This window comes from Erythrolamprus reginae, chromosome 2, assembly GCF_031021105.1.
Source record: "Erythrolamprus reginae isolate rEryReg1 chromosome 2, rEryReg1.hap1, whole genome shotgun sequence".
NCBI classification, from domain to species: Eukaryota; Metazoa; Chordata; class Lepidosauria; order Squamata; family Dipsadidae; genus Erythrolamprus; species Erythrolamprus reginae.
In genome coordinates this window covers 155,595,775-155,612,890 of record NC_091951.1, presented here as the reverse complement: position 1 = coordinate 155,612,890, position 17,116 = coordinate 155,595,775, and the positions used below count along the sequence as shown (strand labels likewise).

Sequence of the window (17,116 nt, the reverse complement as noted above, 5' to 3'; positions counted from 1 at the left end):
ATGAATTGTTTGTAGACTAGGAAATTAAAGTTCTTTGTTTCCATTGGCTTTAATGAAAAAAGGGAAGTTATAAAACTTTCAATTTTATTCTTATTTCCTGTGGCTTTAAAGCAGCTTTCCCCAATCTGCAGCCCTTAGATACTGATGGAGCTATGGTTTCCATCATTCCCAGTTAACATACCAAAGAGTTGGACCGTCCTCAAATTTAGAGTGCTAAGGTCCAGAAGATGTAAATGGTTCAATATTGAAAAAGGCTGCTTTAAAATTGCTTTCAGATTATTCTAAATAAAAGTTGTATGCTGTTGAATGTTGTAATTCACTTCAGAATCATTTTTTAAAACTTAATAAGTCAATAATACTTTTAAAATGTAATGTATTTACAAGTCAAGAAAAATATAATAGGAATGTGCCATCCATTACCCTACTGTTTAAAATAAAACATGTGCCTTAAAAGTTTCAGTGTTGCATGCATATGCTACTTGATAAATGTCAGAACTGTATTTCACCAGCTTTATTAAAATGCATTAATAAAACTATGTAGCTACAATTTTGAATGTCAAAAATCATGTTTGCATGATTGACATAACTGTAGGCTTTCAAAATGAATGGAGCAAAGATGGTGAGGGGGATACCAGATATATTGTAATAGAGAACAGCAAGTTACAAATTTTATCTGATAGCAAAAAGATTTCCTTCTGTATCAAGAACTATCTTATCTTCCTGAGGAGAATCATTATCTTCCTGAGGAGAATCAAATTAGGTTGTGAGCAACAAAGATTATCTAATCTCCACATTTCCTCATAGAAGAGTCACAGATAATTCGCAACATCCAGTTTTTGCATTTCAGCTCTTTCTGCCTACTATGGTACCTACATGATTAAGAGCCCGAGATTTCCCTCTAAGTCTTTAGAAATAAATAGTAGTAGGTCAGCATATCTTGCTTTCCCTGCTTGATACCAAAATGGCTGGATGAAGAGCACTTTCAATGCATAAAGGCTTAGTTCTCCCCTCATGAAACACCCTCCCCCCTTCTTCAACAATCTCAGAAACCACCTCTTAATTTTAACCTATTGGCATACTACAAAGGGACAAATCTATCCAAAATTTATCCATGTCATTTTATGGAAGGCGAGATTCATCACACCCCACAGCCCCGTTTCCCAAGAGCCAACCCAAACTGGCGCCGTTTTAAGTTCAACGGTCTTTTGTCCTAAGAGGCATTTTATAAGGCAAAGCTCATTGTATAAAATTACAGACTTTCCTGCTGCCTCCAAGGCCTCGACGCGCCGCGCACCCACAACCTTCCGCTGCCTCTCAGAGGGCGCCTTGAAATCCGATGTCGCCCCAAATCAGCACAACTTCCATTCAAAAGAGATGCGTTTCAGCAGCCATTCCCCAGGCTTACACAATAATCCACTTTGCATAAAGAGGCTGGGAAAATGGAACACATTAAGCGATGTGGTGCCTCTCCAATACCGGTTTCCCCTCCTCCCCACGCAGGAGGCAAGATCGAGGAAGATGGTTGGTCTGGAAGCGAAAAAGGGCCTCTCCTCAGCGTCGGATTTGAAGCCCTTCTACAATGCCTCCATCCTTCTCCTCGTCCCAATTGGTGGAATACACCCCCCCCCCGCCGCCACTAAGGATAACTGCCCCCCCCACAGCCCCCACCCGCGAACGACGTCCGAGCCGCAGGCAGGCTCCATTTTAGCTCCCCGCCGTTTCTTTTCATTCACGCCAGAAAAACCCAAGGCAAGTTTTGGGTGCCTCATTCCAAGCAGCACTAAAGCCGGTTACCTGCTCAGGACCCTCAGGTCGGCCAGGCGGCAGGTGGGGTGCTCGAGACAAGTGATGGTGCTGAAAGCTGGTTGGCGGAGGAGGCGCGCTTAATCCGACTGCTAGCAGGCACGCAAGGTCTGGAGTCGGCTAATTTTTGCCTCTTTCGTTCCCGGTGCCTTTGGCGCACACTAAGCTCTCTGCGCGCTCTCCCCGTTTCTTTCTCACTGTCTCCCTCTAGCTCCCGGCGCCTATTTAAACAGCCACCACCTCCGGTGGCCACGCCACATGGGCTGACAGTTTGCTTTTTTGCTTCAGTCCAATGAGAGTCGGGCGCTGGGCCTCCCGGAGCAGATCCTGGGGTGATGCCAAGGCCCTGGCTCACGGGAGCTTCTCGCGATCACCGATGGGGGAAGGAGGGAAAGCAAAAGAGCAAGCGCCCGGAACACGCGTCGTCGTCCATACCCTAAGCACCATCCGAGGCCTTGGCCCTACAAAATGTCGGCGAAGTAGGGTGTGGAGGGGGGAGAACACAGCCAATGTCACTGCTTGGATTTTAATCCCGAAAAGAGGAAACGATTATTTGAGACCCGTGGTCGTTATTTAGATAGATTTTGTTTAGGTCGCCGTCTTTTCTCTCGGGAGCGCAAGGCGGTTTGCTTCCTTCCGTCGATCTGCGGGACAGAGGAGGCTCAAAAAAGAGAGCCGGGCTGGCCGTGGGAGAGTTTTGTGGATGTTGAAGTGGAAGTGTATGTTTAAACTACACCAGAATGTTCGCCCATCCTCTAAATGTGTGTGTGTGTGCGTGTGCCTACCAACGACGCCAGAATGTTCGCCATCCAAGTTTTAAGAGTCTTTACAACCGCATTTACTTCACTCTCCTCACACATACCTTCCCTCCCCTACCACCCACGAAACTTTTGTCACTCTAACGTGGAAATGGCGAATAAAGGAAGCTACGACCAACTGTCTCTTGGCGGAGTGGATTCAGCAGCGCCACTCACGGACTTCGCTAGCCGAGCCCCTCATTCCCCCCCCCCCCCAATAGCAAGAGTGGCCTTTTTCCTCCCGGCCCACTTCGAGACGGAGCAATGCTTTCGCGAGAGCCACCTTACAATATGGAGGGGTGGGGGTGGCGGAAAGGGAAGCCCGCTTGCTCTGTCTAGGCGGCTTACTCATAGGCGGCTGGCTTGCTCGCCTGAGAAGTGTGGTGCGGGATGCATTTGAATTGATTTCCCTCAGACTCAACGGAAAGTTGGGCGGGTGGAAGATGAGGCCTTGCTTTAGGAATTACGGAGTAGCTGCGACTGCGTGTATACATAGTCTAGTGAAGCCTGGAAGGGAGCCTAATGAATTCCTTTTCCCAGCCGGTTTTCTCTTCGGCAAAGGAGAGAAAATAAATTAATTAGGCAATAGTTATCCCTTTAGACTCTCGGCCCAGCACTTTGCCAGACGAGTCTAATTGGCCGCAGGCGCTCTTCCCTTGAGGAAACGGCTGGTGTCCTAGGAGATCAACGCCAAGTCGCGCTGCTAGTCTTGCTACACTCTGACCGAGTTCTTTCTCTGAAACCCGGCTAAAATGAAATACACAAAAGAACACATTTCTTTCGGGGCTCTGGGTCATTGATAGGAGTGCCCAATCAGAAAGCCGAGAGGGGTAGGCGTGGTTGCGCTTCCACCAATCCCAGAGGCTGTGTGGGTGTTGCTAGGAGATAGGGTGATGTGGTGACTTGTATTAAGGGGGGCGGGTCTGTTTAGGAGATGAAGCGGTTGGTGATGCAAGAAGAGCTTGTGAATTGTGGCTTATTTCAGGTCATTCACCTCAAAAGAGTGCGAGCTTCCCGGGTTACTACCGTTCAGTCTTTCAAGTGGACTCCAGATTGCTTCGCCCCAACTCCTGCTGCATGGAAGAATAAATGTCCTTAAATAGTGCCAGACTTCTCTTACATCTTTTGTCTTTCTAGATTTACTTCACGGTAGAGTGTATGATCCTCTCACTAGGATTATCTTGTTGGCTGCTTTTGTATTCTCCTGGTGTGGCTTTCTCCATCTCTTCAGTACGTTTGTGCGCTCCTGACTTATTCATAGATTTGTGCTTGCTTGGACTAATGTAATTCTCCTCACTCTTTATAAAAGCAACACATGCTAGAAGTGCCCCCCCCAAGCTTAAACTATAATTAAGTATAGCTGTCTTTAAAATGCCACAGAACTTTGTGATTGAATTTTACCAAGAGAGTGTAGTAGAGAGCAGAAAAATGTTCAGTCTGAACTTGACAGGCTGAAGATGAGTCACTTATTGGACACTATATTTTGAACATAAGTGGGTATACTAAGCTGGGACAGCACAGTTCAAATCCCTATTTATGAATTGTTTAAGATTTTTGCCTGTATCTCAAAGTTCCTAAGTGGGGGGAGGGGGCTTCTGGCACATTGAAATATAATTCCCAACCAGCGTGGACATCATGCTATGTTAGGCATGTTATGCATTATGCTGTTACAAAGATTCACTTCTGTTTCATGAATTCTCTGTAATAGTTTTTTAAAGCATGAGTTTGTAAATTTTCATCTAAAATCATGTAACATTGCAATTTCCAGGAATCCATTGTTTCTTTTTATAATGCATTACTGATGCATTTTAACAATGCATAATGTTATTAAAATATATTAAAATAACCTTTGCTCTGTCATGTTTCAATTTCCTTCCCCCCAGTGATTCTATTTATTTAAATTAGCTGTTTAGAATTTAGAATTTAGATTTTCTGTTTCAAAGATCTGGAGTTGCTAGTGCAGTTTTCCTCAGCCTAGTGTTCTTCAGATACATTGGACTATCATCCCAAGAGCATGAGACTGTCCCACTGTGATGGCATTCTACAGCTATAAGCACTTTGAATGATTAATCATATCTTGTGAATATTTAATATTTTTATTATTTTAATTGTTAAGTAATTAGCATTAATTGCAAGAGTGTTGGACCTGTGATTATAGCTCTGATACTATCAGACTCTGAGTACCCTTTCTGGAATTTCCAGATAGATGCTTCTATCAATTCACTTGGCCACTGTTTCTTAAAATGTGATCCTAGGACCTTTAAAATGGAGTCCCCCAAGTCACTCTTAGGTCTTCAATTTTTATTTTATAATAATAAAGTTATCACATTTTAAATGACACATATTCCTCACAGAGGGGTTTTGTGCCAGACTATGTTGAAAAATAATACATTAAAAATCCCATCAAACAATTGTAGTTGTGAGTATTAGTGAATGTATCAATTTAACTGGAAAGGAGGCCTGAGAACAAGAGGAAACACTGCCCTAGGCCAAGAATCCTTCATCTGAGGCTTCAGAGTTTCCCAAGCCTCACACGCATTAAAACATAACACTCAGAACACTTGTAATTTTTGAAGTGAAAACATGGTTATTAAATATATAAGAACAATAATACAAATGGTTTCATTAATGTTTATGATGATTCAATAAAAGTTAAATATTTGTTTCCTTTGAAGTGCAGCCCTTGGCATGCCACTCAAAAGCCATGTGGCGTGTGTCAGAAAACACTATATTCAATTAGTCTGTGGAATGCGGAAATGTACAAACCCAGTAAATGCCAAAAGTATATGTGTTGATCTTTGCCACAAAACCTTTATAACACATTTTCTGGCCAAATAAGGACAGCTACCAAGTGCAGATGGCTGAAAATATGTGAAATGAAATATTGGGAAGAGTCCATGTTCAAACTATTGTGTAATAATGGAGGAGCAATTGTCCATCATTGTGTAGATAAGTTCTGTCAAATGAACCTTAGCAATTATGGTTATGAGCAACCATGGTTAAAGCAAATGTGGTATTTTTGGATAGGCTTTTACATTTTATTCAATCGAGAAAAAGAAAAATGAGCATTTTTGATATGCAATAATATGAGATTAGCTATATCAATGCATCTGAAGAATCTCGGCATACTTTACAAAGAAAATTCAGTGAAATCTCAATCCTTTATATTGTAATTGCGAATTATAGTTTTTCGTTGAGATTTTTGGGGTTTGTTGGATAGAATGTAAGTTGATTTCTTTGGTTTTAGCCTTGACTGAACATCAAACTTTGTCCCCTTGATAGCTAATGGATCTACTTGTGCTTTTCTTGGAGATTCTTCAAGTCTTTTGGGTTTATTGATAATCTGGCATTTTTCTACAAATCAGAAATGATAAAGGAAATTAATAACATTTTCACGCAATTCCAATAAGCAATAGAGACCTAAATTGAGAAAAGAACATTTTTTCACTCTCATTTGTCATTGCCAGCTTTGAAGACAGCTGGTGGCTTTAGATTAAGTCGAATTAGCATTGTGTATGGACACAAATTTTAGCTAGAGACAATTCATTATTTCTCTTTCTGTCTTTCCTCCTCCCTCCATCCCTCTCTCTTTCATTCTCACAGAACTATGGCTGCTTCGTTTACTCATTAATATTTCAGGCTATTTTCATATGACTGGAACCAAGCTATTATTCCATTCAATAAAAATGCATAGATTAGAGCCAATAAATTACAAGTCTATTAGTTTACTCAATGCAATAAGTAGACCATATGCTAGCTTTTTACAGGTAAAACTTGAAAAATTGGAATATCATGCAAAAGTTAATTTATTTCAGTAATGCAACTTAAAAGGGGAAACTAATATATGAGACTCATTACATTCAAAGTAAGATAGTTCAAGCCATGATTTGTCATAATTTTGATGATTATGGGGTACAGCTCATGAAAACCCCAAATCCACAATCTCAGAAAATTAGAATATTGTGAAAAGGTGCAATATTCCTGGTTCAAAGTGTCCCATTCTAATCAGCTAGTTAAGCCATAACACATGTAAAGGGATTTTGAGCCTTTAAGTGGTCTCTCAGTCTGGTTCAGTAGAAATCACAATCATGGGAAAGACTGCTGACTTGGCAGTTGTGCAGAAAACCATCATTGACACCCTCCATAAGGAGGGAAAGCCTCAAAAGGTAATTGAAAACAAAGTTGGATGTTCCCAAAGTGCTGTATCAAAGCACATTAATAGAAAGTTATGTGGAAGGGGAAGGTGTGGAAGAAAAAGGTGCACAATCAGCAGGGATGACCACAGCCTGGAGAGGATTGTCAAGAAAAAGCCATTCAAAAGTGTTGGGGACTTTCACAAGGAGTGGACTGAGGCTGGAATCAATGCATCAAGAGCCAGCACGCACAGATAGATCTTGGACACGGGCTTCAAATATTGTATTCCTCTTGTCAAGCCACTCCTGAACAACAAACAATGTCAGAAGCACCTTACCAGTCAACGAAGCAGTGGAAGTGATGTGCCTGTGCCTGGAGGCTGTTGGGGACTGGATGGGTGTCAACAAACTCAAACTCAACCCAGACAAGACGGAGTGGCTGTGGGTATTGCCTCCCAAGGACAATTCCATCTGTCCGTCCATTACCCTGGGGGGGGAACTATTGACCCCCTCAGAGAGGGTGCGCAACTTGGGCGTCCTCCTCGATCCACAGCTGACATTGGAACATCATCTTTCGGCTGTGGCGAGGAGGGCGTTTGCCCAGGTTCGCCTGGTGCACCAGTTGCGGCCCTATTTGGACAGGGAGTCATTGCTCACAGTCACTCATGCCCTTATCACCTCGAGGTTCGATTACTGCAACGCTCTCTACATGGGGCTACCTTTGAAAAGCGTTCGGAAACTCCAGATCGTGCAGAACGTGGTCGCGAGAGCCATCGTGGGGCTTCCCAGATTAGCCCACGTATCTACAACACTCCATGGCCTGCATTGGCTGCCGATCAGTTTCCGGTCACAATTCAAAGTGTTGATCATGACCTTTAAAGCCCTACATGGCATTGGACCAGAGTACCTCCGGAACCGCCTGCTACCGCACGAATCCCAGCAGCCGATAAGGTCCCACAGAGTTGGCCTTCTCCGGGTCCCGTCGACTAAACAATGTCGTCTGGCGGGCCCCAGGGGAAGAGCCTTCTCTATGGTGGCCCCGGCCCTCTGGAATCAACTCCCCCCGGAGATTAGAACTGCTCCCACCCTCCTTGTCTTCCGTAAACTACTTAAGACCCACCTATACCGCCAGGCATGGGGGATTTGAGACACCTTCCCCCCAGGCTTATTAAAATTTATGTTTGGTATGTAGGTGCTGTTTGATTTTTAATTATGATAGGGTTTTTAGGGGGGTTTTTTTTGTTTTTTTGTTTTTTTTAATATTAGATTTGTGCCAGTATAATATTGTTTTTATCGTTGCTGTGAGCTTCCCCGAGTCTTCGGAAAGAGGCGGCATACAAATTTAATAAATAATAATAATAATAATAATAATAATAATAATAATAATAATAATAATTATTATTATTATTATTATTATTATTATTATTATTATTATTATTATTATTATTAAAGAAAAACAGACCTGGTCTATTGCTCAGTGGTCCAAAGTCCTCTTTTCTGAGGAGAGCAACTTTTGCATCTCATTTGGAAACCAAGGACCCAGAGTATATGGAGGAAGAATGGAGAAACACATACTGTGAGATACCTGAAGTCCAAAGGAGCTTTTTCCACAGTCTATATTGTTTTGGAGAGCCATGTCATCTGCTGGTATTGGTCCACTATGCTTCATTAAATCCAGGGTCAACGCAGCTGTCTACTAGGAGATTTTGTAGCACTTCATGCTTCCTTTGGCAAAGGAACTTTATGGGGATGCTGACTTCATTTTCCCGCAGGACTTGGCACCTGCCCACACTGCCAAAAGCACCAAAACCTGGTTCAATGACCATGAGATTACTGTGCTTGATTGGCCAGCAAACTTGCCTGACCTAAACTCCATAGAGAATCTATGGGGCATTGCGAAGAGAAAGATGAGAGACATGAGATTGAACAATGCAGAAGAGCTGAATGCCGCTATTGAAGCATCCTGGTCTTCCATAACACCTCAGCAGTGCAAAAGGCTGACAGCTTCCATGCCACGCAGCACTGAGGCAGTAATTGTTGCAAAACAATGACAACTGGAACTAAATTGCAGTTGTTAAGTAACATGGTTGTAAAGCTCGACATCATCTGATCACATGGCTTAGCAATGGCATTCTGACCCTTCCAATTGCCTTCATTAAGCAAATCTTGCAATGTCATTAAGCATGATTAAGAATGTCATGGAATCACCATTTATAATCACCTGCCAGCTCCCCCAGACTTTTCTTCTCAAAAGCCAGCAGTGATGGTCACAAATAATGATCCTTTGACTCTCGGATGCTGTAATATTTTAACTGTAAGCCAGTTACAAAGCACCCAGATTGCAATCATATTACAAAGGGGATGCTGCAATGACCACAACTACGATGACTGGTTCTAAGGATCACTTGTTCATCACTGTTGTAAATTTGAACAAATGCTCAATGAATGGCCATTAAAATCCATAAATAGGAAATCAATGGGACTTCCATTAAATGGTTATATATAGGTAGTCATCTACTTACAACTATTCTTTTAATGAGCATTTGAAGCTACAAAGGCATTGAAAAAAAGGGACTTATGACAGTTTTTCACATTTATGATCATGACTGCCTCCCAATTGTTATATAATCAAAATTTAGATGCTGGGAGAGAGGGGCGGGGTCTGATGGCAGCAGGAGCCTTTCCTCTGCCTTGGAAAGGCTCTGAATCCCCACTGCCCAGGGGTTCTGGCCCTTTTGGACCAGACCAGTTCCTCCGTGAAAGGGAGGTGATGCAGGGGACGCTTCCAGGAGTCTGGTAGGGGCTGGCATGCCCCACCAGATGAACTGGCCTAGTCTCGCACCGGCTGTGGTGTGAAGCCAGCCAGGCAGCCATGCCTGAGCCAACACAGCCATGGAGACAACGCAATGCCGGGATGGACAGATGATTGGTAACATCTGGAAAGAGCTGGAGGTGTTACTTACAGAGGAAGGAGAGATTTAAAGCTGTGCTGGTGAGTTAAAGCTGTCGAAAGGGATTTTTGGACAGTTTTTTTGCTCGATTAGATTTCAACGGAGCGAAAACAGCCAGAAATGGAGACAGAAAGCAGCTGTCCTTGCAACGAGGCAAAGTGTGAAGGCTTTTGAAAGTGGCAATTGCCCAAGATTGGACTTTTAAGATTCTTAACTATTTTTAAATTTGAATTGAGACCCCTTAAATTTTTGCTGTAGAGGCTATTCTTTTTCTTTTTTCTTTTCCTCCACTTACACATATGAAAGAGGAAGAGGAATTCTATAAATACCGGAAGATTTGAACAAACATGTTATTTAGCACCATCTAATGGTCGGAGGAAATATAGCAGCCAATCTGTGTATATGGCTTGGAAGCATATCTGCTTGGTCTTCACATTGGGTTTTTTTTAATGAAAGGGGAGGTTGCCAGCTGTGGCCTGGAAGAAAGAAACTATTCAAGATAGAACTGACTGAATTGTTTGAAAACATATTGGATAATGCAATTTGAAAAGAGGTTTGAGACATTTTAAGAATATTGACATTGAAAACCAGAAGACAGTAGAAGATAGCAACACTTCAAAGAAGAAGAAGGGACTGAGTTTTCCCCCTATACATTATAAAAGGAATTGACTATGACACTAAATTAATTGGAATTATTAATGATTTAATTTTATTGAAGTTTATTACTGAAAAGAAAATTAGAGATAAAAAAGTTAAAATGGAATGATGGAATAAGGAGAGGAAATTGAAATGGTTATGAATAAGAAAATTGAAAAGGTTATGATTATGATGAGTAATTTGAAAATGGTGATTATGGTTATTATTGTTTTGGATGGTTGCCATTTTGATAGTTTTATTGATAATTTGATCATTTATTGATTACTTGAATTATAAATTCATTATGTAATTTACACTGATAAACAATAGGAGGAAAGGGGAAAAGGATTATTAAAGGAGGATGAATATTGGATAATAATTAGTATTGATTATGTTGGGTATGACAGTAAAAAATGGATGGAGTAGGGGAAAGCTGAATCAAATAGATTAGGGAAGATTATTACACTGAGTTTGATAGTGGAAAGTATATAGAATAGGGAAAATACATAGATTAGGGAAATATATAGATTAGGGAAAATTATCACACTGCAATTGGCAGTGAAAGCAATTAGAATAGGGAAGATTATTGCACTGCTATGACAGTGACACATAGAATAGGGAAGATAATTACACTGGGTTTATAGATTAGAAAGGATTATTACACTAAGAACGACAGTGGAAGATATATAGATTAGGGGAAAATATTACAATTTTCTTTTTGGGGATTTTCCATACTTTTCCTAAAAAAATAATACAATAGTATGATATATAACGATTATGACGTTAAAACAGAAATTATATACTGGTATAATGAAAGAAATGAAATGAATGAGAAATACGTTTTTAAATTTTTAAAACACAACCCTTCCTCCTATGTATATTGATATTGTTATAATTAGATTAAGATTTGATATGAATGGTTATCTTTTCTTTCCTTCCTGGGATATAAAGAGAAGTAAATTTGGAAATTCCTTTTGTTAAGGGCAGTTGCGATAAGATGAATGTTTTAAAAAGTAAGAATGAATTTAAGAATATAAGAAATGGATCGTGGCACGATGGCAGTTTTGGTAGATAAACAGCAAATAGCCACGAGAAATTGAGATAGCTAAAGGCACTTTGAATTCAAATCAGGGTGAAAGAGAATATCTGAAATCTGGATGATAGGATTTGAAAAGGAGGTAGCACAGGATGAATGATATGTACCAGAATAAATTGGATAAATAATTAGGAAATTTGGATTAAGAATTTGTCATTTGATATTATATTGTATTGTATTCTAATTTGAGGTATGTGAATTTGAATCTCTGTAAGGTGTAGAAAAACAATAAAAATTTATACCCCCAAACCCCAAAATTTAGATGCTTGACAACTGACTCACATTTATGGCACTTGCAATGTCTCAGGGTCATGTGATCAACTTTTGCGACCTTCTGACAAGCAAAGTCAACAGGGAAGCTTCACAACTTCAGCGACTCACTTAGCAACTGTGTCAAGAAAGGTCATAAAATGGGGCAAAAATAACTTAAAAACTGTCTTGCTTAGTAACATAAATTTTGCGCTCTATTGTGTTTATAAGTTTAGGACTACTTATACACTAAAAGCCTTGAAATGTTGTACCACACCTCTTTATCTTGGAGTGCAGATCACAATGTGGTTTCACGTCCATTATCATAGTTTCATTCAAAGAGACATTATGTCCTTGTGGACACTATGGTTTTCTTACTGTTCCTGTTGCTCAGGTTTCTTTTAATATATATTTTTATTAAAACCTTTAAACTTTTAAAGACAAAAGGTAACCCAGATAGAAAGAAAGGAAGAAAAAATACAAAAAAGGAAAAGGTGCAAAAAAAAGAAAAAATATTAGGGATTTTTAGTAATTTTTATTAAAACATTTAAATCAGAAAATAAAAACTAACATGAATTACTATTATAAAGCAAGGAAGATAAAAGAAAAATAAATTAATTAAAGAAAAAGGTACAAGAAAAGGAAAAAAGTTGTGCTTTTTTTCTCTCCATTTGAATGCTCTAGAAGCTATTCAAATTAAGCTTATTAGAGCCATTCTCTTAATTCCAAAATGTATAAAGAATGATATCTTATATTTGGAGATGAGTGTGACTTCTATAGATATTAGAACTTGCTCCTATTCATTCATTTTTCATTAAAATTGGCAAGAGGAATGGATTGTGAAGATGACAAAATTAGCAAAAACTGACCTCTTTGATCAGGGATAAAATAGTAAGTATTTTATGCTAAAAACAGAAAAAAGGTGAAATGATTTCTGGACATGACTGAAAAAGGACAGAATAAAGAGGACAAAGGGGATATTTTAATATGAAAGAGGGAACAGGGATAATGAGTTTGTAACTGCTAGAAAAAAGTATGGAAATCATTTCTTTTTTTTCTTTAATTGTATTGTTTTCTGTACTTTTTTCTCTTTTTTCTTTTTATATTTCTAGATTTGCCTTTGAACTATGTAAAATTCTCAATAAAAATTATATTAATTCTCCATTGATTTGGTCCCTTAGAACTGTTTTAAATTAATATGACTTCAGATGGCAATTGACAAAATCCATTCATTAGGTTTCACAATATACAGGGGGTCCTTGGGTTACATCAGTCCCGAGTTACAATGTTTTGTGGTTACGACACAAAACTGCCCCCCTCCTCCTGCCACGCTGCGCTCGCTTGGCTCACTCTTACCACGCGATAAATACACAAAACAGGAAGGGGGTTACATGCATCTCATGAGCAAATTGACGCGCAGCATCGGTATTAAGCTACAAGATGTTTTGGTAGCGGCAAAGCCCATTTCGGGAAGCGGGGGTAGAATTTGTGTCGTGCAGTTGCTCCCTGTTGTACACCAAAATCTGATTCGGAGCCGAACCTCGGCAAAGGGTTTGGAGGAGGGGGGGCTCATGCTTGTAGCCTAGCAAGCCCTCCATACAGTTATTATTAACCCTATCCTCGGGGGGCCCTCCTCCTGCCACGCTACACTCGCTGGGCTCACTTGGCTTGCTCTCACTGCATTCGCTGGCTCCGGTGCTTTCTGAAGTGTGGGGATGGGAAGAAGACGCGAATGAAGCGCTTTAGCAAGCAGGCATTTCTTTAGTTACCTAAAGTAACTGGTTAGGCATGGTGGTGGTGTCATGATGTGGCGACCTGGGGGCAGCAAGGCCCTTCAAACGTGCGAAATCACTGTAGCTGGCCATGGTTCAGGGTTGGGGGGAAATCAGGCAAGAGGAAGATCAGGAATGTCCTGACTTACACTGAAATTCGCTTATGTAGGAACAGATCAACGTCGTAAGTCGGGGAGCCCCTGTACAACCTAATCTCATGAGGCTTTGAAAATGCCAAAAGGGCTCTCCAGCAACAGAGACATTGGGCTTCAAATCAAACTGAGCCTAATGTCCAGTCTTATAAGTTGGCAGATTCTTTTATAAGAGTTTGTGCTAGCGTCCTATTTATCATCCATTGCTTCAGCAGTCCTCTTTGGACACTATGTGGATACCTTGCAGGCCAGCAGCTATACCCATATAGGGATGGCTCAACAGAGTCCCTGAGCTACTGCCTCCTTGGTCTTCTCTTTACAAAATTTGCTTGTAAAATGGTTATCTTTATTCTTTGCTATATTTATTTGCTCTATATTCACCTTGAAGGTTTTATATTGCTATTTTTGGTTTGGTTTGATTTGATTTGGGGTGCTAGCCTATCATGAAGGAAATGCAAAGCATTAAGGAAAGCTGAATATAAGATACATATCTGGATGTGTTTGTCAATGGATGTTTGAATGTCAAAAGCCACAAGTGTACATATCTAGAGCTAGCTCTATACAAGTAGTCCTCAACTTACAACCATTCATTTAGTGACTGTTTGAAGTTACAATGTCATTAAAAAAGTGACTTATGACCAGTTTCCACTCTTATGAGAGCTGTAACATTCCATGGTCAGGTGATCAAAATTTGGGCACTTGGCAACTGGCATGTACTTATGACAGTTACGCTGTCCCAGGGGTCATGTGTTCAACAATTTTTATAAACTTCCCAGATGGCTTCCGGCAAGCAAAATCAATTGGGGGTGGGGGTGGGGGGAGAGTTAAATTCCCTTAAACAACAAGTAATTCACTTTAAAAACTGGCAAGAAAAGTCATAAAATGCAGCAAAGTTCACAACTATCTTGCTTAGCAACAGAAATTTGGGGCTTAATAGTGATCATAAATCAAAAATTACTTGTATCCCAAGTACTACATAGTACACAGATATGCACATACAGTTTTGCATAGATATGCATATAAAATCATTTAAAGTCCTTAGACATCGTTCAATCTATATTTTATGAGGACTTTTTCACGTGGAAACCTTAATCTGTAGTAAACTATGGGAGCTGAGAATCTGCGTTCCTTGATTTCTTACTGGCTTAAACTCATTTTCCAATAGGCCAGGGGTGAAATGCTACCAGTTCGAACCGGTTTGGGTGTACAGGTAGCGGGGGGCACCAGTGATTTGTTGAACCGGTAGCAACAGCTGTCTGGCCACACCCTGAACTGGTCCCCCTGTCGCCGCTCACTTTCCTTGCAAGCAGATGTCCCAAGACTACACATGTGATGTGCAGATTTTGATCTATCCCCATTTCTCCTTGGCACGCTACCTTGGTCACCCTAGGTCTCCCCCGCTGTGCCAGCAGCAGAGGAAGGCCCTGACCTCGGTGTTCTACAGTGGAACCACCCTAGTTGGGCACAGCCTGCCCTTCATGGGCAAGGATGCAAATCTGCACCGGAGGAGAGCTGAGGGAGATGCTGGGGTGAGTGAGCTACTCTCGGCCATCTGCTGCCGCTGCTAATCTTGGATGCTGCTTACCACCTGCTCGCCTCTCTCCCGTCTGTGGCACCTGTGCTCTAGACATACCCTGGGCAGCCTGACGTCATGCTGGAGCACCAGCAGTCCAATGCAGTGCACATGTGCAGCAGCCCTGGGACATATGTTTGCTGTCCTGGAGCATCATTGCAGCTCTCAGTCCTATAGCAGCAGCAGCAGCAGCAGCACAAGGTAAGGCTGACACTGGCGGTGGGGGTGAGGAGGAAGACCTGCTGTGCTCATCCGAGGAACCCCTTCAGAGGGACATGAGCATCTGGCCTGCGGGACCACCCCAAAAACGAAGCTTGCTTCTTCTTCCTCGGATGTGGCGAAAGGATCTGGCCTCGGCGACATACTTTGAGCTGCCCACTAGCACGCAGGGGGCTTTGGAGGAAATGGCAGCGGCAATGGCATCTCACCCTGAAGCGCCATGGCCAGGTCCTAGCGCTCAAGAGGCTCCATTCTGCAAGCCAGATGCGTGTCGGACTTGCCAAAGCTGCTTTTACCTTGGATGTTTTCTCTCCTAAATGCAGCGGGTTTAAGAAAAAGAGCAGGGCAGAGCCCGGGAGGCTGCCAACCGAAGAGCCAGAGAAGCCCAGTAGGTTCCTCTGCGGGACTGCGCCCACCTGCGAGGCTTGGAAGGGGGTTACCTTCCCATGAGGCTGATAGCCCCTAACCTGGGGAAACACCAGCTGATCTTTGTGATTTTTAAAAAACTTTTAAAAGTTAAAAATGCTTTAAAAAAAAAAAGGTCACGCCCACCAGTCACATGACCACCATCATCAAGTTGCGCCACTAAGCTGTGCCCACAGAATTGGGGGCAAAATAAATTACATTTTCCCACAGTCACTGGCCCATTAATTTTCCTTGATGTCTTTTCATCAAAATGGAAGTAAGAATCTCAGCTATGCTATTGTGGCCTTGCCTTATATTCTTTGTTGCTCTGAGACCAATAAATCTTTTAAAGCTGATATCTGTGAAAAAAATTTTTTGATGTTGCATAGCAGATGGATTTTGTGTTACAGCCAACTCTCAGTGATAGGTTCAATTTGATTTATATCTGTAAACTATTTAGGTTTCTTTGATTGGCATAACAGAACCTTTGTTGCTTTGGCTCATTTCAATGCCTTATTCTCAGCAGTACAAAATGGGAAATACAGTAGATGATGCCCTTGTAGAAATCCTATTCCATGTATTTTTCCACTGCTTTTTCTACAACAGTTTATGTGCAGACATGCTTTTGCTGCCTCCTAACAAAAAGCCAAATTTGTTAAGAGTGAGAGACATTTTGTTTCCTAATCACAGACTGGAATGCTACCATCACCAGCATTGTTCTATGTGCCTCAGCAGCGATTTTCATCAGAAAGCATAAAATGTCCTAATCCTGGAGTGATGACACCATGACACAGTTTTTTTCTGTTTTGTAATATTTTCATTTCATGTCATGTCATTAATTTATTTCTATCATATCTTTATGTTTTGTATTATTTTATGGCTTTATATATTTTATTCAGTTGTTTCTTTTCTCCATTTTTTAAATCTTAACTTTAATACAGCTGTTAACCTGCCTCCATGTTTTTACCTTGCTGACAAATGATCACAATTAAATAAAATGGACTTTGAAATCCACATAGGAGCAGATCCATACTTGAAGAGAGCTCATCTGACATTTAGCACCAGCAGCTCCATCTGATCATGATCCCCGACAATAAAATTAACTTTATCACACTGCATTTCCCTGAACCACAGAATATAAATGATGAATTGTTACAATCCATTCTATTATTACTGTTCCAGAAAACTCTCTCTTATATTTACTTGTGCTGATTTTACTGGCAGGAACTGTTAAGTACAGAAATCACATCAGAATAAGTTAATATTTGTACTTCTCTTGGGAGATGGGAATCTTACATAACAGAGAACAAAACTACATGCATCGAGTCCA

The 17,116-nt window shown here is 41.0% G+C and overlaps 2 protein-coding genes across 3 annotated transcripts in view; both read right to left on the bottom strand.

Annotated features, from left to right (window-relative positions):
* The window catches only part of FASN (fatty acid synthase), a 60,475-nt gene extending 58,473 nt beyond the window's left edge, over positions 1 to 2,002 (bottom strand). The window contains exon 1 of one of the 2 annotated variants that reach the window (XM_070740123.1): positions 1,795 to 2,002. The gene's annotated coding sequence lies outside the window, so the exon portion shown is untranslated. Of the gene's footprint in view, positions 1 to 1,257; positions 1,280 to 1,794 lie in introns of those variants that run through there. The other variant, XM_070740124.1, reaches the window with a different exon arrangement.
* Positions 2,003 to 4,886: 2,884 nt separating this feature from the next.
* CCDC57 (coiled-coil domain containing 57) overlaps positions 4,887 to 17,116 on the bottom strand; it is a 73,065-nt gene continuing 60,835 nt past the window's right edge. The window contains exon 17 of the mRNA XM_070740125.1: positions 4,887 to 5,954. Within this exon, the coding sequence (XP_070596226.1) occupies positions 5,755 to 5,954 (200 nt within the window). The 3' untranslated portion in view covers positions 4,887 to 5,754. The remainder of the gene's footprint in view (positions 5,955 to 17,116) is intronic.